The 27,051-nt window shown below is 38.9% G+C and overlaps 3 protein-coding genes and 1 pseudogene across 13 annotated transcripts in view; 2 read left to right on the top strand and 2 right to left on the bottom strand.

Annotated features, from left to right (window-relative positions):
* ADK (adenosine kinase) overlaps window positions 1–909 on the bottom strand; it is a 523,666-nt gene extending 522,757 nt beyond the window's left edge. For 2 of the 5 annotated variants that reach the window (XM_070227663.1, XM_070227653.1), the window contains exon 1: window positions 682–817. Coding sequence is in view for 1 of the 5 variants with exons in the window: in XM_023625334.2 (XP_023481102.1) it covers window positions 682–746 (65 nt within the window). In the remaining 4 variants the exon portion in view is untranslated. Of the gene's footprint in view, window positions 1–51 lie in introns of all 5 variants that reach the window. The other 3 variants (XM_023625334.2, XM_070227664.1, XM_070227667.1) reach the window with 3 other exon arrangements.
* AP3M1 (adaptor related protein complex 3 subunit mu 1) lies at window positions 848–22,677 on the top strand. 6 transcript variants are annotated; one of them, XM_023625238.2, is made up of 11 exons: window positions 924–982; window positions 1,097–1,245; window positions 1,531–1,720; window positions 11,354–11,629; window positions 12,323–12,494; window positions 15,321–15,458; window positions 16,405–16,490; window positions 17,147–17,280; window positions 18,167–18,374; window positions 19,902–20,046; window positions 20,538–22,677. In XM_023625238.2, exons 4-11 carry the CDS (start codon window positions 11,357–11,359, stop codon window positions 20,636–20,638), a joined length of 1,257 nt encoding a protein of 418 aa, XP_023481006.1. In that variant the 5' UTR covers window positions 924–982; window positions 1,097–1,245; window positions 1,531–1,720; window positions 11,354–11,356; the 3' UTR covers window positions 20,639–22,677. The 6 variants fall into 6 exon arrangements, with proteins under 6 accessions (XP_014588514.1, XP_001503994.1, XP_023481006.1 ...); XM_070227633.1 differs by having other exon boundaries at window positions 941–982; window positions 1,531–1,931; XM_014733028.3 differs by lacking the exon at window positions 1,531–1,720 and having other exon boundaries at window positions 848–982; window positions 11,460–11,629.
* Window positions 14,102–14,220, top strand: LOC138919473 (U6atac minor spliceosomal RNA; annotated as a pseudogene).
* A 1,300-nt stretch (window positions 22,678–23,977) lies between the features above and the next one.
* Window positions 23,978–27,051, bottom strand: part of VCL (vinculin) — a 96,889-nt gene continuing 93,815 nt past the window's right edge. For both annotated transcript variants that reach the window (XM_014733027.3, XM_014733025.3), the window contains one exon: window positions 23,978–26,124. In XM_014733027.3, the coding sequence (XP_014588513.3) occupies window positions 25,978–26,124 (147 nt within the window). In that variant the 3' untranslated portion in view covers window positions 23,978–25,977. The remainder of the gene's footprint in view (window positions 26,125–27,051) is intronic.

The following is a 27,051-nucleotide window of genomic DNA, read 5'->3' as shown; positions in this document are numbered from 1 at the left end:
TAGTGGCAGAAGTGTCTCCATTGCTGCCAAAACGTGCCAAGAAAAACCAACCTTTCCTACCATTCAACCAGAGGCCGCCCCCGCAAAGCCTCGGAGGCCGGGTCTAGGTCTCGGAGGACGGGTCTAGGTCCCTGGTAGAGGGTCTTCAAAGATGCCAGCTTTCAGGGTATATACGAAAATGAAGGTCAAATCGCCCTTCTGGGACACCTTTATGAAAAATCTCCAAGAATCCTCTCTTTGCCTCAGCGTAGAGCGGTAGCTCGGCACCCTCCTCGTTATCCCCCAGGGAAGAGGCAGCGGCAGCGTATCACTCTGCTCTGGTCCAATCTCGTCCTCACGAGCCGCACCAGCCCAGCCAGTGGGGGCTCCCACGTGGCGCCCGCAGCCTGGCCACAGCCGGCTTGGGCTACCCCCACCTCCCGGTCCGCGCCTCGGCTGACGCTCTGATTGGCCAAAGGCGGCCCGAAGGGCTCCGGAGCAGGCGGCGATTCGGCCAAACTGGGCGGGCACCGGGCGAGGGGGCTCGCAGCCATGCGGGGAGCTCTCAGAGCAGCCGGTCCTACTTGTTGGCCCCAGGCCGGCAGCGAAGGCACCACCCAGCACCGGGGCCGCGCAACCCCACGTGGGTCCTGGTTAGCGGCAGATGCCGTCACCCTCCACCTTACGTCGGGTAGCGCTCACCTCAGCGCTCGCGGCGCCTCCGCCTTCAGCTTTTTGGGCTTCCGCTCCTCCTCAGCTGCTGCCATCTTCGTGCACCCTACCCCTCTGGCCTCACACCCTCCTCACATCACCACCTCCTTTCCTCCGAACCCCGCCCCTCCCGACTCTTCTCAGTCGGTGCCTCTCCCACACACAGCCCCTGGCTCTACCCGTCGGCCGCACTCATTGGCTAAAACATAGCCCCTTCCTGATCCCGCCCACCCGACTGTAGGAGGACCCCAGACTGAGTTAGGCTGCGCATGAGAGCGCCTGAGTCCAAATGGTGAGAAATCCCCAATTCCTCTAGATTCTGGGTGATCTAGAAGATTTAGATCTTAAACCTCTAGAGACATCTTTCTTCTCAATCATCGTCTTCCCGCTTATTTAATCTTTTCAGCACTGTAGAGCGAGGTGGTTTCTTTCAAGCTGTCGGTAAGGCAATCTACTGGGCACTCCAACTGCGGGGTCCTCACGGCCTTCTCAGCTGCCTCAGCCTCCGTCCGGAGAGGACCCGGCGCCGAATCACTGACAGGCCCAGGTCTTGGGGTGAGTGTGAGGGGCGGGGAGACTGCGGACAGGGGACAGCTCGAAAACTGAGGAGTAAGCTGAGTAGCTGGGGCTCCGAATTCCAACCTGGGCTGTAGGAGCGTCTGTGGTGCTGTGTGCCGGGCCCGCTTTTCCCTCCCGGCCCTCCGGGCTTTCTTGCCAGCAGGGCCGGAAGGGAGCGGTACTCCTGGAACCCAGTGTTCTCAGGCCCCAGGCCCAAGAGGTTCGAGCTGTTTGGGGTCCCTGTCCGTGCTCTGGCACAGGAAAAAGTCTTGTCACCCACAGTGAGCTGGAGCACCGACGACTCGGACCTCAGCCCCAGGCTTCTGCTTTGGAGGACAAAACCCCTGACTGACCTGAGCGGACGTCCTCTTAGAGGGTGGCGCCTGGATCAGCCTGGGGTGGGGAATACAGTGAAGAGGGTGTTGCAACTCTTAGAAGAGAGGTGACGGGAATCTAAACTGAGGAGGTGGCAGTAAGTATGGAAAAGTGATGAGTGATCTGGCTGGCTGGATTTGGTGGATTTGGGTTGAACCTGCAGCTGAAGCTTATAGCCTACATGATTAAGAAGATGGTGCCACTATAAAATTGGGATATATCAAGTTTGAAACCGTGGTTTAAGTGGAGATGTTAGAAAGATTTTTTTAAAACAAGCCTGGGAAGTAAGCCGGAAAGAAACTTTCAAGGTGCGAACCAAAACAGGTAAAGTTTCATATAATCGGATAAGAAGTGTTTGTTTTGTTTGGGGGAAAGTTATCGGTTACATGAAATGCTGCGAGGGTCAAAGGAGGAAGTTGAAGTCTGAGAATAGTTCGTTAGATTCCATGATTAGGAATCATTGGGTCACTTGAGAGAGCTGCTTTAAGTACAGTAGATTACTGAGAGGAGAGGCTGCAAGTGAAGCCTTAATTCTTCATCTGGAGCATGAAGCAAAAGATTTTTGAGAATGGCAAGGTCTCTAAGAGGTTTGGAGTTTTTCTTAAAGTTAAACACGAGACGCATTATGTTTTGGTGCAGAAAACAGGTAACCAATGTATAAGATTAAAGATCCAAGAAAAAGAATACCCAGGAAGAAAGGGAAGGGTGTGGGTGGATTGGTTTTGAAAAGAAAGGAGAACACTTTCAGTTGAAACCATAGGAAAACTGGAGGAATGAAGTGAATGAAGAATTACCTGAAACTTGCATATCTTTAGTAGGAAAGTTCTCTTTACAATAAGGTTAACTTTTCTTCCTGAATGTTAGGATTTTTACAATATTTCTAAACATTCAACATAATATACTACTGGAGTTCCTTGCAGACCAGATATTTTTAAAGAGCTCAATAATATCTTAATTCATGAGTAGCCAATGGTATTTGTAGAGAAAAGGAATTCTCTCTCCTATCACACAGAGAAAATAGAAGCCTTCATCTTCCTGCAACCAAATAACACAACCCTTCTTCCCTTTAAAGAGGAAAAAGTGTCTCTTCACCTTAGGGAAGGCAAATCCTTCTTTCACCTAGTCTCCCAATACCGTCCTCTTCTACCTTCTGAGGGTCTTTTTTTGGGTTTTTTTTTTTTTTTTCAGTTATTCCCTCTCTCCTACATCATTAGCCTTTCCCCCTTTACTCACACCTTTCTTTCAGCATTTAAAAATATTCTTCCTTTATTAACCACTCCCATTTATTTTCCTGTCTTTTCATTCCCTTCACAGCTAGAGTTCTTGAATGTATCATCTACTCTCCTTATGTCTGTTTTCCCCACTTCTTGTTATTTATTTCTCAGCCCACTGCAGTATATCTTGTTTCCATCATTCCACTGAACTACTACTAAAATACTTTTACTAAGATCACCAATGTCCTCTATGTGTTAAATCATACATTCTCAGTAGGGACAAATATTGCTTCCTGTGAGGCAAAAAAATATATATACTGTCTTTATGTATAAAGCACAGATATGTTTACAATACATAAAGAGATATACAGATATATATTTGGTGGTATTAAAATTTTATGGGGGAGGGCCGGCCTGATGGCGCAGCGGTTAAGTTGGCACATTCTGCTTCGGCAGCCCAGGGTTCGCCGGTTCGGATCCCGCGTGCAGACATGGCACCGCTTGGCAAGCCATGCTGTGGTAGGCGTCCCACATATAAAGTAGAGGAAGATGGGCCCGGATGTTAGCTCAGGGCCAATCTTCCTCAAAAAAAAAAAATTTATGGGGGAGGGGCGTGAATGAAGGGGAGTCTGAAAAGGCCCCTTAGCAGCCAATAATGAAAGAAAATTGAAACACACTGTTAAATCAATGTCATTTTCAGTTCTTCTTGTAGCTTGAACTCTTTGTGCATTCAAAATGTTTACTACTTTGTTCTTCTGGAAACACACTAACACACTTTAGTTACTAAAAACCATTACTCTCCCCTTTTTTTCTTATCCCTCTTCAGCCACATCTTCTTAGGTTTTTTTTAGGCCCACTTTATTGACTCAGCTGCTACTCAAATGTTGGAGTTCCTTCTACTATGTACATTCTCTCTTTGTAGTTATATTCTTCTTATAGTTACAATTCCTGTTAACAAGCAATCATTATTACTCACAAATCTGTCTCCAACTTGGCTTCTTTCTGAGAATAAAGTGAACCAACCTCTGCTTATCTCCTTCTCCAGTCTCATCTCAACACTTCCCTCTGCCTTCTAAAATTGCTACATCTGTCATGGATTTCTTTGTCTTGTGTTCTCTCTCACGTCGAAGCCTTATGAATTTCTGTAGCACACTGTGTTTCCCCTATCATAATAAGAATTACGTCTTTACTGAATTAACTTGGGTGCCTTCTTTGGTGAACTCTAAATGCTGTGAGTTTAGGGACTCTATTTTTGTTCACCCTTGTATCCCAATTGTTTAATGTATAAAAAATATTCAAAACTACTTGTTGAATGAATAAATGGTCAAAATATTCGCTAAGAATTAGAGGAGCTAGATTCTTTTCTGGTCTCATTCTCTCGCCTTGGATATAGGCCCTTCTATGCTTCTATTCTGTTACATATAGAAGGAATACATTTTCCTTTTTAGACACTATCTTCCAAGAATATTTTGACTATTGTAATTGCATTGCTTATGAATCATCAGGATGAGTGTGTTCAACATTTGGTAAAGAGGATTTATGAAGTATTTAAACTGCAGTCAAATCTTTGATGAAACTACCTCTGAACACAGCTTCTCAAGTGGCTTTAAAATAAGCTGGGAGAATTCTGCTTTCTGACTCAAAAGTCACTAAGAACAAAAAGATGGTTGTGGTGGTGAATGTGTTGCTTTCCCAGAAAGTTTATTAAAATAATGAAAGAAGTAACTGCAGGTACTAAAAGGATAAGTAGCTAAAGAAACAGGCAATTTTACACTGCTGCATATGGTATTTATATAATTGTTGTATGCATTAGGCCCTTGGTTACAATATGGATAGAAGAAATAAGCTCTATTTTCCTATAATAGAATGTTAAGATGGGTTTTAAAGCTAAGCACTGTTGAGAACAACAAGTGTACGCTTTCATCTCAGCACTAAGGATAACAACAGTAAATCCAGATGGCTGGTTTAACTTACTGTATTCTTCTGAGACCTGAACTACTGCCAGTGAAAAGAACTTTGGTGGAAACTTTTCCTGGAGAGACTTTTTCACCAGCTTAAGAGGATGAGTAGGAATCTGGCTCCTAAAATAAATAAACTACCAAGTCACTTGCTTCAAGAATAAGCAGCTCTTTTAGGGTATATTGTGACAGTGGAGTACCACAGATCCACATGAACTATACTTTCTATAGGATGAATGGTTTAAGAAGATAACCTATGTCAGCTCCTTTAAATATAACTTCTACTCTAAATAATCTATTAGAACACATTTTGACTTCTGACTAAACAAGAAGCATATTCTTCAGCTCTTCCTCATAAATAAGTAGCTCAAACAGGACATTTGCTGCCCAGTCCCATATGGTAACTACTAGCTACATGTAGTTATTTAAATTTAAATTTAAACTTCAGTACATCAGTTGCATTTGCCACATTTCAAGTGCTAAATAGCTACATCTGATTAGTGGCTACTATATTGGACAGCACAGATACGGGACATGTCCACATTGCAGGAAATCCTATTGGACACTGCTGCATTAGAGTGTATTCCTAATAATTACTCTCTGGAGGAAGGTAAGAACAGAGGCTCAGAATTCAATTGGATCTGGGTTTGAATCCTAGCTCTGATACTTATTGTATGATCTTAGATAATTGACTTAAACATTTGTGAGATTTTATTGTGTTATCTGTAAAATGGAGAATAAAAGCAGTATTTATAGCATTGAGTTGTGAAAATTAATGTAGGTAAAGTGCATTGCATAGTATATGGCCCACAGTAAGTACTCAATACATTTTATATATTCATTTATTTTGAATTTATTAATTCATTTTGAATGGAGCTGAAAGTTAATTTTTGCAAAGGATGCCATATTCTTTGCTGGCTCACCTGAAGTGCTCAAATCTGAATCTCACTGAGTCAATTACAGTGTTCCACTTTACACCACACTTTATATTTCAGATGAAGATTTTATTCCAAGAAAAGGAGTCATAATGCAAATTTAGTTGCAGATCCTATCACTAGATATTCCTATTTCATTTAAAAAATAAAAGTGTATCAGCAGAAGTTATGGTTAGAGTAAGTAGGTTCTATATAGCAAGTCCACTTATTCCAATGGCACTGTTTTATCACCCATACAGAAATATAAGACTGACACAAAGCAGACATACTAAACAACATATTTGGTTAGATAAAGTAGAAAAATTTAGCAGGTTTCAGATATTGATCTGGAAAAATTTAGTAGGTCCAAAGCCTGAGGTATCACGGTTTATTGCTGCCAACTCAAATTGATTGCTGGGCTAAGTGGAGATGGCTTTGAACAAAGAAATATTTTTTTGTTTCTAATAAGCAGGAACTCTAAACTATTAACAGAGTTTATGTTTTATTAATACAGTAATTACTAAAACACATCTTAGTAATTAGTATTATTTACTTGATAACTCTTGAACATGTATCAAATGGGAAGGGGAAATCATCACGAGATAGTCTTTAAATGTCAGCTGCTTTCATAAAATAAATGACTTCCTTGGGGTCGGCCTGGTGGCACAGCAGTTAAGTTCCTGTGTTCTGCTTCAGCAGTCTGGAGTTTGCCAGTTCGGATCCCAGGCAACGACCTATGCACTGCTTATCAAGCCATGTTGTGGCAGGCATCCCACATAGAAAATAAAGGAAGATGGGCACAGATGTTAGCTCAGGGCCAAGCTTCCTTCCTCATCAAAACGAGGAGGATTGGTGGTGGATGTTAGCTCAGGGCTAATCTTCCTCTAAATAAATAAATAAATAAATGAAATTACTTCCTCTGAAAAAACTGATCAGGTTGATGTCATTATTTTCTGTATGAACAGAATTGGATGAATCCATTCTGGAAAGTCTTTCCTCTTTGGAATTTATCTTCATGAATAGAAACTGTATTCATAGATTGTAAATTCTTTCTCCTTACGCTACATTTACTATACAGTAGTATAATTTTGAATGAATAGACCACTAAACGCCTAATACTGATGTTATCCATATAAAAGAAAGGAACAAGTTAAGGTAATAGACATTTTCCCACTGTCCCCCATATTGCAAAGACAATGAAGTTTTTATTTGAAGCATTACTAACACTCAGAAAAGTGTACAAGTCGTAACATAAAGCCCAATGAATTATCACAAAATGAACGCAACTTGTAACCATCATCTAGATCAAGAAATAAAACATTACCAGCACCTTAGAAGACCACCCCCATGCTGTTCTCCTCACTACCCACACTCCCCTCCATAAAAGAAACCATTTGATTTCTCAAACCATAGATTATTTTTTGCCTGTTCTGGAACTTCACATAAACAGAATCATATGTATGAATCCTTTTGGGTCTGACTTTGTTCAATATTGTGTTTGTGAGATTCATCCATATTTTGTTTCATATGGCCATGGTTTATTCATTTTCATTGCTACCTAATATTTCATTTTATAATACACTACAGTTTATTTTTCAATTGTACTCTTAATAAAGATTTGAGTTGTTGTGCTTATTGGCCATTTCTGTATATATCTTCTTTGGGATGTCCTGTTTTTTGCTCATTTTTTTAATTGTGTTATTTGTCTTTTTTTTAATTGAGTTGTAAGTGTTCTTTATAATAGTCCTGTGTAAGATAGATGGCTTGCAAATATTTTCTCATTCTGTGGGTTGTTTTTTTATACTTCCTGTTTATTTATTTATTTATTATTGTGGTAGCATTGGTTTATAACATTATATAAATTTCAGGTGTACATCATTATATTTCGATTTCTCTGTAGATTCACCCCCCGAAGACTAATTACAGTCTATCACCACATACATGTGCCTAATCACTGCTTTCACCCTTCCCCCTCCCCACTTCCCCTCTGGTAACCACTAATCCAGTCTCTGTTTCTGTGTGTTTCTTTGGTGGTGTTTTTATCTACTACTTATGTGTGAGATCATATGGTATTCAACTTTCTCTTTTTGACTTATTTCACTTAGCGTAACACCTGCAAGTTCCATCCATGTTGTCACAAGTGGCCGGATTTCGTTATGGCCAGATTTCTTATGGCTGAGTATTATTCCATTGAGTACATATACCACATCTTTATCCATTCATCCCTTGATGGGCACCAAGGTTTCTTCCAAGTCTTGGTTATTGTGAATAATGCTTCCATGAACATAGGGGTGCATGTATCTTTATGTATTTGTGTTTTGATGCTCTTTGCATAAATACCCAGCAGTAAAATAGCTGGATCATATGGTAGTTCTATTCTTAAATATTTTGAGGAATCTCCATGCTATTTTCCACAGTGGCTACATCAGTTTGCACTCCGACCAGCGGTGTGTGAGTGTTCCCTTCTCTCCATATCCTCTCCAACACTTATTGTTTCTTGTCTTGTTAATCATAGCCATTTTGACAGGAGTGAGGTGATATCTCATTGTAGTTTTGATTTGCATTTCCCTGATAGTTACTGTTGTTCCCTAATAGAAAAGATGCTGAACATCTTTTCATGTGCCTGTTGGCAATGTGTATGTCTTCTTTGGAAAAATGTCTGTTCAGATCTTTTGCCCATGTTTTAATTGGGTTTTTAGATTTTGTTGTTAAGATGTAGTGAGTTCTTTGTATATTTTGGACATTAACCCTTATCAGATATATGGTTTGCAAATATCTTCTCCCAATTGTTAGGTTGTCTTTTCATTTTGTTCATAGTTTCCTTTGCTGTGCAGAAGCCTTTTAGTTTGATGTAATTATTTGTTTATTTTTTCTGTTGTTTCCTTTGCCCAGTCAGACATGGTACTTGAAAATATGCTGCTAAGACTGATGTTGAAGAGCATACTACCTGTTTTTTCTTCTAGAATTTTCATGGTTCCAGCTCTTACATTGAAGACTTTAATCCATTTTTAGTTAATTTTTGTGTATGGTGCAAGATAATGGTCTACTTTCATTCTTTTGCATGTGGCTCCCAGTTTTCCCAACACTGTTTATTGAAGAGACTTTCCTTTCACCATCGTATGCTCTTGACTCACTTGTTGAATATTAGCTGTCCACAAATGTGTGGGTTTATTTCTGGGCTCTCAATTCTGTTCTGGTGATCTTTGTGTCTGTTTTTCTGCCAGTACCATGATGTTTTGGTTACTATAGCTTTGTAGTATATTTTGAAATAAGGGAATGTGATACCTCCAGCTTTGTTCTTTTTTCTCAGGATTGCTTTGGCTATTCAGGGTCTTTTGTAGTTCTATATAAATTTGAGGATTCATTTTGCTAGTATGCAATTTGCTAGTATTTTGTTGAGGATTTTTGCATTGATGTTTATCAGTGATACTGGCCTGTAGTTTTCTTTTTTGTGTGTTGTTTTTCTCTGGTTTTGTTATCAGAGTAATGTTGGCTTTGTAGAATGACTAGGAAGCTTCCTCTCCTCTTCAATTTTTTGGAAGAGTTTGAGAAGGATATATATTAAGTCTTCTTTGAATGTTTGGTTGGATTCCCCAGGGAAGCCATCTGGTCCTGAACTTTTCTTTTTTGGGCGATTTTTGAGTACTGTTTCAGTCTCCTTACTGATGATTGGTCTATTCAAATTCTTTATTTCTTCTTGATTCAATTTTGGAAGGTTGTATGATTCTAAGAATTTATCCATTTCTTCTGGATTATCCAGTTTGTTGGCATATTCTCTTATATATTTGTATTATTCTCTTATAATCTTTTGTATTTTTGAGGTGTCCATTACAATTTCTCCTCTTTCATTTCTGATTTTATTTATTTGTCCCTTCTCTCTTTTGTTCTTGGTGAGTCGAGCTAAAAGTTTGTCAATTTTGTTTATCTTTTCAAAGAACGAGCTCTTGGCTTCATCGATTTTTTTTTTAGTCTATTTCATTTTATTTCTGCTCTGATTTTTGTTATTTCTTTCCTTCCTTCCTTCTGATTTGGGGGTTTGTTTGTTCTTCTTTTTCCAGTCCCTTTAGATGCACTGTTAGATTGTTATTTGAGGTTTTTCTTGTTTGTTGAGGTACGCCTGTATTGCTATAAACTTCCTTTTTAGAACTGCTTTTGCTGTATCCCATAGATTTTGGCATGTAGTATTTTAATTTTCATTTGTCTCCAGGTATTTTTTGATTTCTCCTTTGATTTCTTCATTGACCCAATCATTGTTCAGTAGCATTTTGATTAATCTCCACATATTTGGATAAAAAAATAAGACCCATAGGGGCTGGCCCCGTGGCCGAGTGGTTAAGTTCGTGTGCTCCGCTGCAGGCGGCCCAGTGTTTCGTCGGTTCGAATCCTGGGCGCGGACATGGCACTGCTCGTCAGACCATGCTGAGGCAGCATCCCACGTGCCACAACTAGAGGAACCCACAACGAAGAATACACAACTATGTACCAGGGGGCTTTGGGGAGAAAAAAGGAAAAAATAAAATCTTTAAAAAAAATAAATAAATAAGACCCATATATATGTTGCATACAAGAGACATACTTCAGATCTAAAGACACTCACAAACTGAAAGTGAAGGCATGGAAAAAGATACTCCATGCAAACGGAAAAGAAAAGACAGCTGGGGTAGCAATACTTATATCAGACAAAATAGGCATTTTAATAGAGGTTGCATTGAATCTATAGATCAATTGGGAGAGTATTGCCATCTCAACAATATTAAGTCTTCCAATCCATAAACATGAAATGTCTTACCATTTATTAGGTCTTTCTAATTCTTTCAGTGATGTTCTATAAAATTCAATGTACAAGTCTTTCACTTCTTTTGTTAAATTTAATCCTGAGTACTTTTATCCTTTTGATGCTCTTGTAAATGGAATTGTTTTCTCAGTTTCATTTTCAGACTATTCATTGCTAATGTATAGAAACACAATTGATTTTTTATATTAATCTTGTATCCTGCAACCTTGCTGCTCATTTATTTGTCGTAATAGTTTGTGTGTATGTATGTGTGTGATAGTTTTACTTCTTCCTTTCCAATTTGGAAGCCTTTTGTTCCATTTTCTTGTCTAATTGCCCTGGCTAGATTCTATCATACTGAGTAGAAGTCATGAGAGTAGATATCATTGTTCTTGATATTAAGGGGAAAGCTTTTGGTCTTTAACCATTAAATAAGATGTTAGCTAGGGATTTTCATACATGCTCTTTATCTGGTTAAAGAAGTTTCTTTCTATTCCTTGTTTGTTAAGGGTTTTTATCATAAAAGGGTGTTTGATTTTGTCAAATGATTTCTCTGCACCTTTTGAAATTATGCTTTTTGTCTTGTATTTTATGAAAATTGTGTTGAATTTTATGAAAATTATATTGATTGATTTTCATATGTTGAGCCAACCTTGCATTCTTGGAATAAATTTCACTTGATCAGGGTGTATTATCTTTTTTACATATTGCTGGATTCAGTTTGCTAGTATTTTGTTGAGGATTTTTGCCTCTATATCCTTAAGTGATATTGGTCTGTAGTTTCTTGTATTGCTTTTGTCTGGTTTTGGTGTCAGGATAATACAAGGGTACTTTTTGATATATACTAAATTTAAGCTTTTTTTCCCCCAGAAAATGATCCACAGTCTATTTCTCATAAACTGTTCTGGTGACATATTTCTGGAGAAGCACTGGAAGAGCGTTGTGAGCCAATCTGTTTGTGATTATTTCTTTGAAGCTCAAGAGAAAGCTGCTGATGTTGAAAATGTACCACCTGTCATTTCAACACCTCATCACTACCTCATCAGCATCTACCGGGATAAGCTCTTTTTTGTGTCCGTCATACAGACTGAAGTGCCACCTCTCTTTGTAATTGAGTTCCTACATCGAGTTGCTGACACTTTTCAGGTTGGTTATTCATCAGATCTTTTGATCTTAAATTATCCAAGTTAGTTGGAGGTGGGACACATGATTATATTTTTTTATTACCCAGCTTTTATTATGTTGTCTGTTTCTCTCTCTCTTCTTTTCAACTAAGCATAAGTTCATAAACTCTTTTTTGGAGGGTGTACAGTAGCACACATGGCTGCTCCATTCACTGTTTTAGAAGAACAGAACAATCTCATAGTCATGGAAGCCTTATTTTTTATATGTATTGCATATTATGTCATCAGGAAACAATAGTGCCCTCCACATACAGTTCTCTGAATGGTCTCAGGATTTTTATTGGTTATGAAATCTTCTAATGTTTACATTTTATTATTTTCTCTTGTCTTGCTGAATATATCAAATAATTTGAAATTTATCTGTGTGTTTGGGGTACCTAATCAGGGCAAATGAAGTTTATATTTCACATTCTGGTTTAAATGTTTCATTGTACTTTCTGGCATAGCATGTAATAGGAATTCAATTCAATGTAAAAATATTAAGAAACTATTGAGGAATAGTATATGGAACTATAGACAGGTGTTTTTCCCTCTGTTTTACATTCATCTTAAACAGTGAATTATGTTACTCTAGGTTTATCCCTCTGAACAAAAAGTATTTAGCAAGCCTTTCTCTATGCCTTCCATTGTGCAATATTATGTATATATTTGTTAGGACTACTTTGGTGAGTGTTCGGAGGCTGCAATTAAGGATAATGTGGTCATAGTATATGAGCTCTTGGAAGAAATGTTAGACAATGGATTTCCACTGGCTACTGAATCTAACATTTTGAAAGAACTGATTAAACCACCAACAATTCTACGTTCCGTCGTCAACTCTATTACAGGTAAGGTAAAAACATACTCTCTTAGGAACTGAGCAATGAAAACTTTATAAACAACTCATTGTTGCTGATGATCTGGCAGATTATTAAGATGGTCCAGTTTTTCCGGAGTTAAAATTAGTGGTAATGTTAAAACGGATGTATATTTCTTTTCACGGAAAGAGGCTAGTCTTAAGTGATAAAGAACTTTTGGTTATTACTCTTTTATTAGAGGATTTTCTACAAGACCACAACAGCATTATTACTGTTAATCAGCACTAAATAAGAAGACTGAATAAATTATCCCAGTTAATCATAAAGAAGCCAATATAGTGATGGATGTTAACTTACTGTGGTATCATTTTGCAATATATACATATATCAAATCATTATGTTATATACCTTAAACTAATACAATGTTATATATAAATTATATCTCAATAAAACTGGAAAAAATAAAAAGGAATATATGAGGCTACTTGGAAGAGCATTTAACCTATTTATAGACTGGCATTTTAATATTTAAAATAGCATTATTTTATGTGATGTGATGCAGGTGTTAACTAATGCGATAGTGGTAATCATTTTGCAGTATAAAAGTGTATCAAATCAATACATTGTACCTTAAACTTAACAAAATGTTTTGTGTCAGTCATATCTTAACAAAGCTGGGGAAAAAAATAGCATTTAAAACTGGCATTAGGCTGCTACCCCACAATTACTAAAGAAAATTTAAGGCTCTCCACCACAGACTACATACTGCCTCCTCCAAGTCTTTGTTTTAATACATCCAGAAGATGTATTAAAACAAAAAGAGAGAGGAAATTAGTCTATTTGTGAGATCTCATGTGTTGTATGAGGGCTTTGTACTTGTCTTACAAGCTTCCAATTTTGGTTTAATTCTTCAGTATAGCTAGAAATTAAGTACTCCAGATGACAATATTCTTTTGAAAATATTAAAGTCTTCTAGAGAAGGATTTCTATGAAATGTTATATGCTGTTCCAACTATACTGTCCACCATTGTAAATGCCTCTCCAAGTGCACTGACCTAAAAAATGGGGCAAGAGAGGCCTTTAAGAAAGTGATCATTCAACAGCTTTTTATTCATCCTCTGTGCAAAGCTGATTGTAAGGAGAAATTCAAGGACAGATAAGGTGGAGCACCTATGCTCCTAAAACTTACACTCTGGATGAGAAACTGGAAAAAAATTAAAATACGTAAGTAACAGGATAAGATTTTGAAAAGTAGTTCCATATTTTATAGATGATGTACTGACACTGGAAAGTGCACATGATGTAATATCAAATGGGAAAAAAAACACACAAAAATATAGAAGTTACTCTTAATTGTACATAAATATTCACACAGACAAAAAAGTTCTAAAATGTTTACAATGATCATTTCCAGCCAGGGAACTACATATTATCTTTATTTTTGCTTTATACTTGCTAATTTCCAAAATAAACACGTATCTTATAGTCAGAAAAAAGTTACTGTAGAGTGAAAAAAATATAATACAGATTAGTAAGGCAATACCTTAGAAAGTTCAAGAGACTAGTTCAGTACATGAAGTAATTCCTCCTGAACTGTAATTGGTGGCCCTGGGGCAGGGCCCTGGAGAATCAACAGAATTTAGGAAGAGAGGAAAGAATAAGAGCATTCTTCATGGATGGATGGAACTGTGTGAGAGAAAACACACACAAAGTAAAAAACTTTGAGTTGTATTAACCCATTTAGCTGTTTTTTTTTAGTTGAATAGTGGGAGGAAAAATTAAAAAGTTAAAATTGAGGAAGTCCTTGAATGCTAGGCTAACTGTTTAGCTTTTATCATGAAGCCAGTAGGGAAACATTGAAAGTTTTGAACAAGAAGATTAAAGCAAACACTGTTTTTAGAAAATTCTGGAGGTCAACAGGTTGGAGACAGGAACCCCAACCATAATTAGACTACAAAATTGTATATATAGTATGACTGCAACTCTATTTTAAAACACAATCAGAAAAAAGCAAAATTATCAAAATAGAAAAGAATAATAAATGTAACCTAGTTTATGAGGGAAATGTTTAAAGAAATATACCAAAATGTTAGTGGTAGTTGTATTTTGGTAATAGGAAGATAGATATTTTTTTTTAGCCACTTTTCTGATCTTTCCATATGTTGCTGTTGTTAAGCATGCACTACTTTTGAATTGGAAATGTAAATTAATCAAAATGTTAAATACTTCACAGCTCAAGGATATATGTTTTGGACAACCAGACCTATTTTTAGACCTATGTCAATTTACCACGAAACTAGTCGTATATTGAACATTAGCCATATTACAGCCATATGGGTGGGCTGACCTTAAAATGGGAAAAGGCCAGAGTATGTTCTTCATCCAGTTACTCCACTGAGGCCTGCTTGGCAGCATCTCATGTAGATAGAATTTAAGCTGAATACCAAAGGGCCTAGTTATCACTCTGTATTCTCAGTGGAGACATTTTATCGGCAGAAGGTTTTGAAACAGTCAGCCTCTTTTTTCACCAGTGGCAACAGGATAAGATTCTGTTATTGAGCCACTGGAATTAGGTTAGGTTACTGTTAACACACAGGAAGCAAAAGATAAGTAAATGAATTTTACTGGTTTGGCAGATGGAGGATCACATGGCCTATTTCTGTCTTCTAGAAATTTGACCATGTCGGTATGGACATGTCTCTGACAATTCTGGAAACCATCCACAACTTCAATGAAGAAAAACTGAAACGTTAAAGAAGCAGCTAAAGCATTCATTTTTTTTTTCTTTTTCTGTTAATAGCTTTTCTGACGACCATTTTATACATTAGCTTTGCTTTCTCCTTTTCCGGTTTCTAGGCAGTAGTAATGTTGGAGACACACTCCCCACTGGGCAGCTGTCCAACATCCCATGGCGCCGGGCAGGGGTAAAGTACACAAACAATGAAGCCTATTTTGATGTCGTTGAAGAAATAGATGCAATTATAGATAAATCAGGTAATTGTGTGCATATGGTCTTATTAGGGAAAAAAACAGTTCAGCTGACCTAAGTTGAATAGGAAATCGAAATCGCTCAGCAGTATGGTTTCAGTGAAAAGGCATTTGTATTGTAATGATTTAAAACTCTGTTTATTTTACCTGGAGATTCTGTATAATTTTCATAACCACTAGTTGAGATCTGCCAAACCTTTGCAAGTCAGATCTCATGCTGCTTACTTTAAGCCAATTATTAAACTATATACCTTTCCCTCTTGCCATTTATTCATTCTAACTTTTATTGTATATCTACCATACACCATACTTTTGCTACTACTTTATGTGCAGTACATCTAGTAAAGACCCCAGACAAAACAATACTCTATTAGAATCATAAATTTTTTTTAAAAAAAACATCTAGTCCAACCCTCACATAAGGAAAGTGAAGCTCGGAAGGGTTAAGTAATCTGCTCAAAGTCACACAGCTAGTTAGTGTGTGAAAATGAGCTACTGTGAATTATAGCCATATGTTTTCTTCAGTGAGTGCCTTTTTTATTACCAAATTATTTTGCACAGAATAAATAAGAATGGCTTCTATTTCTTGAAGGTTAACATATGGCTTAGTCCATCTCATGATAAATTTGCCTCATTTTTACATTCTGTTTAAAAATGTTTTAACTTCATATCCAGCAGTCTTACAAAGTTGACTCTATAAAAATAGAGACAGGTCTGATTTTCCTTAGAATTATCATATTCCAATCAAAGTTAGGTACAGACCATAGCACTCAGTGAAGAAGCTGTCTGAACTGGTGTAATGGATCCTCTCTCCACTGACCTGTTAATAGATGTGCAAAGCTTCAGTATGTCTGACACCCAAGAGGCATCTCCATTACTTCAGATACAGTGATAACTCTAGTAAAGACACAGATTGCAGTAATGTTATCACCCTTTTTCTTTCTTTCGTCAGGATCCACAGTCTTTGCAGAAATTCAGGGGGTCATTGATGCTTGCATTAAGCTATCTGGAATGCCTGACCTTTCCCTTTCTTTCATGGTAAGTTCTGTTCTCCAGTTCTGAAGCTCCTTGCATGCCTCATACATAAGAAGTACTAAATGAAGTGATAAATACTGAGAAATGTTTGTGTCTTAGATTGCCAAGGATTATTTCAGAAATATTCCTGGCACAGGTTCCCAAGACAATAGCTTACATGATGGGCATGGCCTTTATGGAAAGGCTGAGGAGAGCTTTTTGCCTAAGTGTGTTAGAAGTGGCTTAAATAGCTGGCTGGCTTCTGCAAATCTGCAGTGTCATTTTTACCGAATTATTTGCTTTGCTGATAAGAAAGGGCATTGATCTTTTGCATCATTTTAGACTTGGCATGACACACTACTAAGAACAATCAAGAGAACTGAGTTCTGGTGCTGTCTCTGCCACTAACTTGTCCTGACCTTCAGTTTTTTTAAGCATGAAATGAAAATGATACTACTCGCATTTTCTATCTCATAGAGTTATTAAAATTTAAGTAAGTATATGAAATATTTGCAAACTTTAAACATTGTGAAATTATAATGTGTTGATGTGGTTATAATAACAAACTCTTACATGATTGCTTTATCTTTAGGGAGCATATTAATTTCTCATAATATCTGAGTAGAGTTGCCATATTTGTTATATTCTATGAATGCAGCTGTCTTCTGCTTTCCTGGCAGAACCCAAGGCTTCTCGATGATGTCAGCTTCCACCCCTGCATCCGGTTCAAGCGTTGGGAATCTGAAAGAGTTTTGTCATTTATTCCTCCAGATGGAAATTTCCGACTCATATCATATCGTGTCAGCTCACAAAAGTATGTCGATGGTTCAACCAGAATCTGCCATCATATATCAGTGTGTTGGGTAGAACTCACCTTTCCCTGTTTCATGCTGACAGTTGGATACTTGAATTCATCATTGCTCCCTTTAGCCATGGCTCACGAGGAGACCAGGAAGAACTGGTGAAAATACGTGTTTAAAATAATCAGCGTACCTTGAATCTAAGAGTTTAGAGTAGTAGTAAATGAGACTATAGTAAAATATGTACTTGAGAGCAAGCATTTTGGACCATGCATAACCTGGGCAAAACCATGAACCAGTGCCATAATTTTACTGTGGTCTGTAGACATCATGGCTGACAGAAGGAGACAGACGTACCTGTAGCTCCCCAGGACATCCCCCAACTAACTGGTTTCAAGTCACTCTTCTCTGCACTGAGGTTTAAATGAATGATTTAGTGTTGTCGGCTGTAACTGGTTTGTCCCTTGAAAGTACCAGAAGATATCTGGGTAACATCAGGACAGGACTCAAAAGCAGAGGAATTGTTTTTTGGCTCTTACCACATACAAACTGCTTTATTTAGTTTGTATAATTTTAAATTATCTTTCCATGGGATCTTAATTCATTTCTTTAAGCTAGGGCTATTTGCCCCAATTTTTTATGCTATAATTAAGTTTCAGACTTCTATCTTGATTTGTATACTTATCGCTCAGGAATTATATAATTCCTAACACAGTGGCACCAGAACACTGCTGTACTCAGCTCCCTCACTCTGGTGCAGATGCTGAATCTGCAGTTCTGGGGGAATGGGACCCTATAGTGGAGTTAGAAACAGGGTAGGACTGAGATGTGCAGGCCACCTCTGGAGCTGTCTCATACCATTAATTGTGTCTTTGTGCTTTTGTTTTTTTCTCTTTTTAGTCTAGTGGCAATACCAGTGTATGTGAAACATAGCATTAGCTTTAAGGAGAATAGTTCTTGTGGCAGATTTGATGTTACAATTGGACCAAAACAGAATATGGGAAAAACTATTGAAGGAGTCACAGTGACAGTTCACATGCCAAAAGTTGTGCTGAATATGAACCTGACACCAACACAAGGCAGCTATACATTTGATCCAGTTACCAAGGTACAGCCACCTCAAATCAAGAGTGAGCAAGTGTTTCTGCAATGTTTATTTTGTGATTTGGGAAGGTGGGGGGCAGAGGGAAGGGTTTAATGTCCTGGTTAAAACTAAAGTTTCTAATAAAACCTGAGCATACTGTGCTGTGCTTCTGCCACTGGCTGTGGATGGAATCCTGCATCTGCTGCTGAGTAGAAGAAAAGTGAGACTCATTCTGTTCTCTTTCAGAATGTGCCTTTACTCATCCATTGATAATCCAGAGACTCACTCTCTCTCCAATAAGGAAGAAGATGTAAAAGCTTTTTTTTTTTTTAAAGATTTGCCCTGAGATAACATCTGTTGCCAGTCTTCTTTTTTTCTTTTTATTCTTCTCCCCAAAGCCCCCCAGTACGTAGTTGTATATTCCAGTTGTAGGTCCTCCTAGTTCTGCTATGTGGGACGCTGCCTCAGCATGGCTTGATGAGCAGTGCTAGCTCCGTGCCAGGATCCAAACCAGCAAAACCCTGGGCCGCTGGAGCAGAGCTGGTGAACCTAACCACTCTTTGAAAAAGAGAAAAGCATTATATGGGTATAAGAAGATACCATTTTAGTCTATTAATTGTTAACTTTTCTGTAGAAATTTATCATTAAGACCCTTCTCTTCTTTTTAATTTAAAAGCATTGTTTTTAAATTACACAGTGGATATTTGCAGGAAAGCTGCTTCCTCATCCTACATAAACATGCCTCAAGCAGAAGGCATGTTTTCAGAGAAAGTGTAAAAGATGATTTTCTCTAAACTTCCTGCTTGGGTAAAAATATGATTATTTTCAACAAAAGAGTCATTGAGCTGCCTGATAAATGAAAAGGCTTATTTTTTAATAAAATCATAGAATGTTAAAGGTCATCTAATCCAGTCCTGAGGATTCAAAGAACCTCCAGAGAGACCACACAGGGCTGAACAGTGCAAGGGGGAGCTGCAGATCCCTGGCCCTTCACCCCGACTTCAACCATGACAGCTTCACTTTCTCATCTATTTCTGAGCTTTCACACTAAAGATTTCATTTGAACAAAGGGTTCCATAACTAAAAGTTTAGAAACACCAATTTAGTCAGTCTTCTCTAAACTGAGGCCCAGAGAGAAACAGTGATTGTGGTATAGTGGAAGGAACATTTGAAATCAGATAACCTTAGGTTAAAATCCCAGTCTTGTCGCTAACTAGCCATGTGACCTTGAGCAAGTCATTTGACCTCTGAGCCTTAGTTTCCTCATTTGTAAATGAAGACAAAAATCTACATCACAGGCTTCTATGAGATAACTTATGAATAGTGCTAAGAATAGTGCTATATCCGAAAGTGGAATTTCAACAAATGTTGGTTCTCTATCCTCACTCTCCATTCAGAGTCACAGAACTAATTATTGGTAAAACTCAGTGACAGTCCCAGGTCTCATTTCCAAGACACTGTGCTTCATTTTGTACAGAAGTTTGAACTTTTGTCTTAGTACATCTGTCTTTAATAAATTCAGATTGTTTTTGTTTTTTATGTCTTTTTAAGGTACTAACATGGGATGTAGGAAAAATTACTCCACAAAAGCTCCCAAGTCTTAAAGGACTGGTAAATTTACAGTCTGGAGCACCCAAACCAGAAGAGAATCCAAGCCTCAACATACAGTTCAAGATCCAGCAGCTTGCTATTTCAGGTAAGGAAAAGTTTGACTTGTGTTTAAAGGTAATTGAGTTTTGCTGACGTCAACTATTGGGAACTTAGAAGGGTAACTGACATTCCCTCTCTAGAAAGAGCAAGAGCTCGTTTGCCTTTCACACTGTACTGTGGGGCCACCCTCTCGGGTATGATGATTTTGGAGAGCGCCTTATTTCACACAGCTTCCCTTCACCTTATTCACCTCATTCTTCACCCTTATTCAAGCACCAACAGAGCCGTTCATACTCACAGAAAGTAGAATTATTCTTAAAAGACATTCCTAGCTCACATGGGAATCTGAACTAAAAGTATACCCCCACAGTGCTATAATTTGTGAATGGTAGAAGGGACATTGCTTCCAAATGGTGGAAGGGGCACTGGTTATTATCAGATTTACTGTGTAGAGCTCATTGCTAAACAAATATTATACTGGTTGGTGTGACCAGGATAATCATTTATGCTTTTCTTTACCTATTGTTTTTGACACAGGCTTAAAAGTAAACCGCTTGGACATGTATGGGGAGAAATATAAGCCATTTAAAGGAGTGAAATATGTCACAAAAGCTGGAAAGTTCCAAGTGAGGACATGAGAAGAGGCCAAAATTCCTCAAGATTTGTCTGTCTTACAAGTGTCATTACAGTTTATTACTATTAAGTACCAAGTGGGTGGGAATACATATTCCAGTTAAAGCATTTGTGTCAAGCTACACACCGCTTACAAAATTGCTTATTAATCAATGTAGGGTTCTTAAGGAGCTTTAAGCTAAGGTAACTTTTGAATGACTTAGCTTATTTTGTATCTTTTCACTTAGGAAGATTTTGAAGTTGATTTCCTCCATGGGGGGGCACCAGCTGGAGGCTGCACACTGTAACAGTAAAGGCAGAAGGCTACAGTGATAACCTCTTGCCTAAAACAAGTGAACTGGTCTCAGCCAGCAGGAGCTGTCTTAATCTGTAGTGTGATGTGTCAAGTGCAGCCAAATGTCACACTTGATCTTAGCCATCTCAAATCAGCATCTGTCCCAACAGAGGAAATTTCCCCCCACCCTGAGAAGTTTACAAAAGACTGCCTCTTCAAGTGTTTGCCTTATTCAGCTTTTCACTTGTGCCATTAAGCAAGCACTGTAGCAAAAGCCACTTCCACATGGCCCTGGCAGGGAGCGCTGCTGCTCCATGCTCCATTCTCACTGTACTTGGTATTGTATTTTTTATAAATCAGATTTTTATGTAAAGCTCAGATTTTGATTTACAGGGACCTTGCTGCAGAAAGTACCATCTCAGTTTTGTGCCACTGGTTCAGCTGTTAGCACAGCAAAAATCATTTGTATCAAAGGGGCGAATGCTTTATTAAGGTAATAAAAGGGAACCTACTTCTGCTTCTAGGAAGTTATTGCAAGCACAAGCATTTGAGATTTTAAGCAAATTAAAGTACTAAAAGAGAAAGTTAAATGAAGCTTTGCCATCTTCATGTTTTATACAGCTTATCTAACACCACTTAAACAATAATTAGCCTAAAGGCCTCATGCCCTAGTTCAGTGAAAGGAGGAAGATATGCCTGCCTCACTATCCTCAATCTTTTTTTTTTTTTTTAATCTTTTATCTTTTCTATTGTTGTTCTCAAGGGCTTGAATTTGCCTGCATCCTTGTCTTCAGGGGGAACTCCCTTTTCATATTGTGTGCTTCCCAAGGCTATAATCAATAGATTTCTTCCTTAAAGTATTGCCGTAACTGTCACTGGAGTACTTGAATGTCTCTACTGACAAAGTATGTGAAGGTACATTATATTGAGGCAGAAACAAAATCCTCAGTAACGTTGATGAAACCATGTTGATCATCGTGGTTGGCAAGTCAGTCTACAGTTGTATCATTTCACTCAACTTCATTGGCTTAGAAGTCCCTGCCCAGTTATTTTGCCTTTGTTAGACATGAAGAATGGAGAAAGGCTGAAAATTATAAGTGCTGCTTGTTCTTCATGTTTCCTTCTTGTTCTTATGCTATTTTCTTCTCCTTGTGATTCCATTCTTTTCATTCTTCTCAGCTTATAACTCCCTTTCCCTATGCTAAGGATAGCCCTGATACTCATCCACTCTGCTGTCAAGGGCTAGTGGTTGGTGCTGGTAGAGGGAGCCCAGTACACAGCAGCATTCTTACCTTTGCCTGCCTAGGGTATCCAGCCTGCCTTTCATCTAATAGGAAAGGTTACTTTTTGCAACTTTGAAGTTTCTAGGCTAACCAATATCAGCTTGGCAACTAAAATTAAAATGTTGCCAAATATTTATTCCCTTTGCCTAAGGCTGGTTACCCAGTTGAATTACTTTTCCTTTTTAATGTCTTACTCTTCAGAGTTCATACCTCAAAAGAGCAATCAGTACATCTGCTTTTCTTTCTGCAGAATCCCTAATCTCAACTATCTATACCTGGACTGTCCAATTTTCTTTCTGTGCCGTCTTCTCTTATATACAAGCAGATTGTATGCCAAGAGTCCCTTGCCTCTAGCAATTTCTGCTGAAACTTTCAAGTAGACTGTTTCCTTTTACAATTAAATTATTGTGTTTATTAGTTTGATTGGATCTAGTAAACCCTTTCTCTAGCTCTGGCTATACTGTCAATAAAAAGATGAAAGCAACAAGTTGATTTTTTAGCTTGACTATTGATTGAGCATTCTCAAACGGGCACGCCTCAGTATCAGAGCGGGCTGAACATGATCAGATTTTGTTCTGTCATCACACAAGGTGTGAGGGTTGCTGCAAAGCTCCAAGTGCTCCTCTCTTAACTTCAGTATGCTAATAGCCATGTATGCTTTCTCTAAGCATCACCCTTCTGGCCACAGACTGATTTAAAGCTTCCTCTCCCTACCACCGCCACCACCTACTAATAACAAAGATCTATGAATACTTAGTACTAGTGGGATATTTTTTAAGACAGAATTCCAGCTAATCCCAGAATAGCCCTGTTTTCTAAATTCCTAAAGGAGTTCATCCCAAGAGCAAATGAAGTAGATGCTCATTTTTTGCATAGAGGAGTCACCATTATTTTATTCAAAGGCAATTCATGTGATGGGTTCATTCAAGTGTGCTACAGAAGAACCCTGGGAAGATGCTGGTCTTACTGTCCTTAGAGTCACCTGATTTGGGAAAACTGAAATATAATGCAACTAAACTATAATGCAGCAAGAAGGCAGCACCAGTGAACATAGGGTGAGCAGCAAAAATGAGACCATGAATACTCTTTTCAGACATTGCTGAACTAATTCAGTAGCCTTGGACATTTCTGTTTAACTCAAACAGGCTGGAATCTGCCTCCCTAGTCAGCAACTTTTATAAGTTAAAGCAGAACTAACTATCACCCTTTAATGATTTTTTACCCCTTTCATATCTAGAAAATCAGGCAAAAACAGTGATGTCCTAGCTCTATTCCAAGAACCTACGCCTTTAGTTAGTGTTTCCTCAAGCAAGAGGAACATGTCCCCAAAAGCCAGCTCTGCATCATAGCCCTTGTGGATCCCTGACAACCCTATTGTTCTGTATTGAGCTTTGGAATACGTAAAACGGACCTGTGGTATTCCTGTACATGTAACAGCTTCAGCTCATTAGGGCATAGCAATGGTCTCCACAAATAGCTAGACTCTTCTAAGATGAAGACAGACTACTTAACCAGGGGATGATCCACATCACCTGGCTGCTTTCCTCCTACTTTTAACCTTTGTCACTTTTCCTTCTAGTACATAATCCCCAAAGTTGTCATTTATTACACAGATCCTTGTTAAGTAAATATACTACTGCTGGTTTCTCCTCCTTCCAATACAACACTTGGACTAAATAAAAATCTTTAGTTTCCAGATCTTGAGGATTAGTTTCATTGGCTATTCTTTAAAACAAAGGAGAAGACCTAAAAGTTCTGCTAAAATAACATACCCATCATTTAAAGCATTATTTATACAAATGCACTTTATTGTTTTAAACAGAACAAAAGAGACAGAAAATATTTGTATATAACAAATCCTAGCTTATAAATGTAGTTTCTTAGTGGTAATGTCTCTAATCATCATTCAGGGATTTTTTTTTTTTTAATTTTGCTTCACTGTGTCTTGAGCACTGATATTAGAGAAAAGCACATCAGCATAAAGTGTAAACCAGTGTTTCAAAATGCTGGAAGAACTTGGAGAGCAAACATGATTTTTCTTATTTCCTCTAAGTAATCTTTAGTAAAATAAAAGGTGATCTTTGGCATAGATTCATACTTTAAAGGCATTAATATTGCATTTATATCAGGTAAGCAACTATACAAATAAGCTGAGGGCCTTGAAAATAATCTTTAGCAGTTAAAAGGAAATAGAGGAAGCCTGAGTGTACGGTACCAGCTTTTAAGACAAGTTTTACACATTCAGTGTTGGATCTAACACACATTGGAGGTGGGAAGGAAGGACATTCAGGCAAAGCTTCTTACTCCTTTACTCATCCAGTTCTGGCTTGGGGAAGAAATATGGTTTCATGTGCTGGGGAATGCTTAGACAGCAGTGATAAGTGCAAAAAAGGAAAGATTGCCTTCTCTCTCACTTTGCTAATAGAAAACTTATTATGATGATAATTAAATATCATACCCATTACTCTCTTGAAAAGTTGTACTTGGGAGGGAGGAGAGGATGCAAGGGGCTTGGTTGTAGTTGGTTAAGGGAGGTAGGAGTTACTGAGGACTATTTCCCATTGATTCATCCCAAACAGCGCCAAAATTCCAGTCTGTAAGTACCACTCTCCCTTAGGTAGGAAGTGACCTTCAGACAGGATTGCCTTTCCATTAAACACTCCTGGGAGGCAAGCACCAATTCTTAGGACTGAATTTCAAAAGGATAAAAAGGATCTTTCAAAATTACAGATGAACAAATACATATCTTTAAAATCTTGTTTAGGAAGAGTATGGGGGAAGAATACAAAGGCCAGGATAGGAGACATGATTTGGTTAAAAATTAAATGCAGCATTTCAGCTCAGAAAGAACAAGAGCTAAGAATGAATGATAAGGCCTCAGCACAGACCTCTGCAGGCAGTGACAAAACATGGAGTGCCTGGGAATGGCCCTGCTGGAAGGATGGGCAGGGCCACGCCCCAGCTACTCTGCCCTTTCAGTGGCAGAGAGCACCAAGACACACAGTGTTCGTGGGATGGCTACCTTGGCAGGCCGAGGCAGGATATGGGACAGGAAATTTCCCTAGCACAGATATCGCTCAGGGGCACAGTAAAGACAGAATTATCCGATTCTGTGATTTCCTCCTAACAAGAGTAAAATTTGGTTTTGTAAACTGTGGGAAACTAGAAGGATTAAATTGTGGAAGGGCGGGAAGTGAATCCAGGCCCCATAAAGCTGAGGCTCCCCAAGAGGCCACCTTCCCCTGCGACAGCAAAGCTCACTTCTGAAAAGGACCCAGGTAGCACAGCCAGGGAAGGTAGGCAGGGTCAGCAGCAACATGGAAAGCCCAAAAGAATTTTGGAGGCACAGTGATTTCCTTCTTAACTGACTTGCCTGGGCCTTAGGTCTTGGGAGCCTGGCAGGGAGAATGGGAGGCAAGGAAAAGGAAGCAGAGGGAGAACTGTTCCCTAGGGAACAAGGGCAGAGCAGGGTGTCTGGCTAGTGTTCACTCTTGGATTCTGAGCTTCTGTGAAGTCCATAGGCTAGAAACCCAGTCTGCCTATTGGGATAGAGTATGCACGAGTATAACTGTGTTTGAGAATACAGGCTTTATACGGAGACATATTTCAAAGTGTCCATGACAAGAGTATTAATGTTTTCTAATGTGAAGAGGCCCCCATTCCTTTCTGTTATGTCAGGCCACAATGTGGTTTTCAACCCCCCAGCAATTTTGAGTGGTTCCTGGGACTCAGATCATTTCATTCTGTTTAGTAGGGGTTTCTATGCCAGCCAGGTTCCACCAAGTACCTACTGGTACCAGGGAGTCTTTCTAACCCAGCGCAGTGTAAATCCAGCATCAGTTCGAATTTTGATTGAAGCTGCTTCTGCTTCTCGAACAGTCTCCTTCACAGACTGCATGAGGTTCTGGGCATTGTGAACCAGCATCTCTGTGGCCTGCAAGGACAGAGGAGCTCTCCGTTACTCAGTCTCTGACACAGCCCTGCCTCCAAAAAAGGCTAAAGCCAGGGGTGGACTGCAGTTTACTCTACCTGCATCTGGCATCCCCCATCACAACACTGGTGGTTTAGCTGGATCACCAAAAAGAACCCAAAACTGGACCATCACTAATTGTATACTATACCCTCAAATGGCTTCTAGCGTATGCTCTTTTCCTAGTCTTCACACAAGCTCCTCCGTTGGGCTCTTGCTGTTCCCTTTAACTGGAATGCTCTTCCCCCAGGTTTCCCATGGCTCACCCCTCACCTCCTTAGATCTTTGCTCACTTGTCACCTTGGAGAGGCTTTCCCTGATCACCTTATTTTAAATCACAAATCACCTTCCCAACTCCTAGCATTCCTTATTCTCCATTGCTTTCTTCATTTTTCTCCACAGAACCCATCATCACTAACTGATGTACTATATGTTTTACTAGGTGGGTTTTTTTTGTTTTTTGAGGAAGATTAGCCCTGAGCTAACTGCTGCCAATCCTCCTCTTTTCGCTGAGTAAGAGTGGCCCTGAGCTAACATCCATGCCCATCTTCCTCTACTTTATATGTGGGACGCCTACCACAGCATGGCTTTTGCCAAGCAGTGCCATGTCCGCACCCGGGATCCGAACCCCGGGCCACCAAGAAGCGAAACGTGCACACTTAACCTCTGCGCCACCGGGTCGGCCCCTTACTAGGTGGTTTTATCTGATTTTACCTAAAATTTAAGTTCCATTATGGCAGAGATTTTTGTCCGTTTTGTTCACTGCTCTACCCCAGTATTAGCACAGTGCCTGGCACATAAGTGGTATTTCATAAATATCTAATTAATAAATGGAAAAAATAACCAAATGAACAAACCAACCACCTTATAAATCCATGAAAATCTAAATAG

The sequence above is a fragment of the Equus caballus genome, chromosome 1 (assembly GCF_041296265.1).
Source record: "Equus caballus isolate H_3958 breed thoroughbred chromosome 1, TB-T2T, whole genome shotgun sequence".
In the NCBI taxonomy this organism is placed as follows: Eukaryota; Metazoa; Chordata; class Mammalia; order Perissodactyla; family Equidae; genus Equus; species Equus caballus.
Note: the sequence above shows the minus strand (reverse complement) of the source record. Positions and strands in the feature narration are given on the sequence as shown.

Coding starts and splice junctions, on each gene's coding strand:
- AP3M1 (XM_014733028.3), top strand. CDS start 960: ATGAGAGCGCCTGAGTCCAAATG. Junction 983..1,096: donor AGAGCGCCTGAGTCCAAATG/GTGAGAAATCCC, acceptor TAATCTTTTCAG/CACTGTAGAGCGAGGTGGTT. Junction 11,630..12,322: donor GAGTTGCTGACACTTTTCAG/GTTGGTTATTCA, acceptor TATATTTGTTAG/GACTACTTTGGTGAGTGTTC.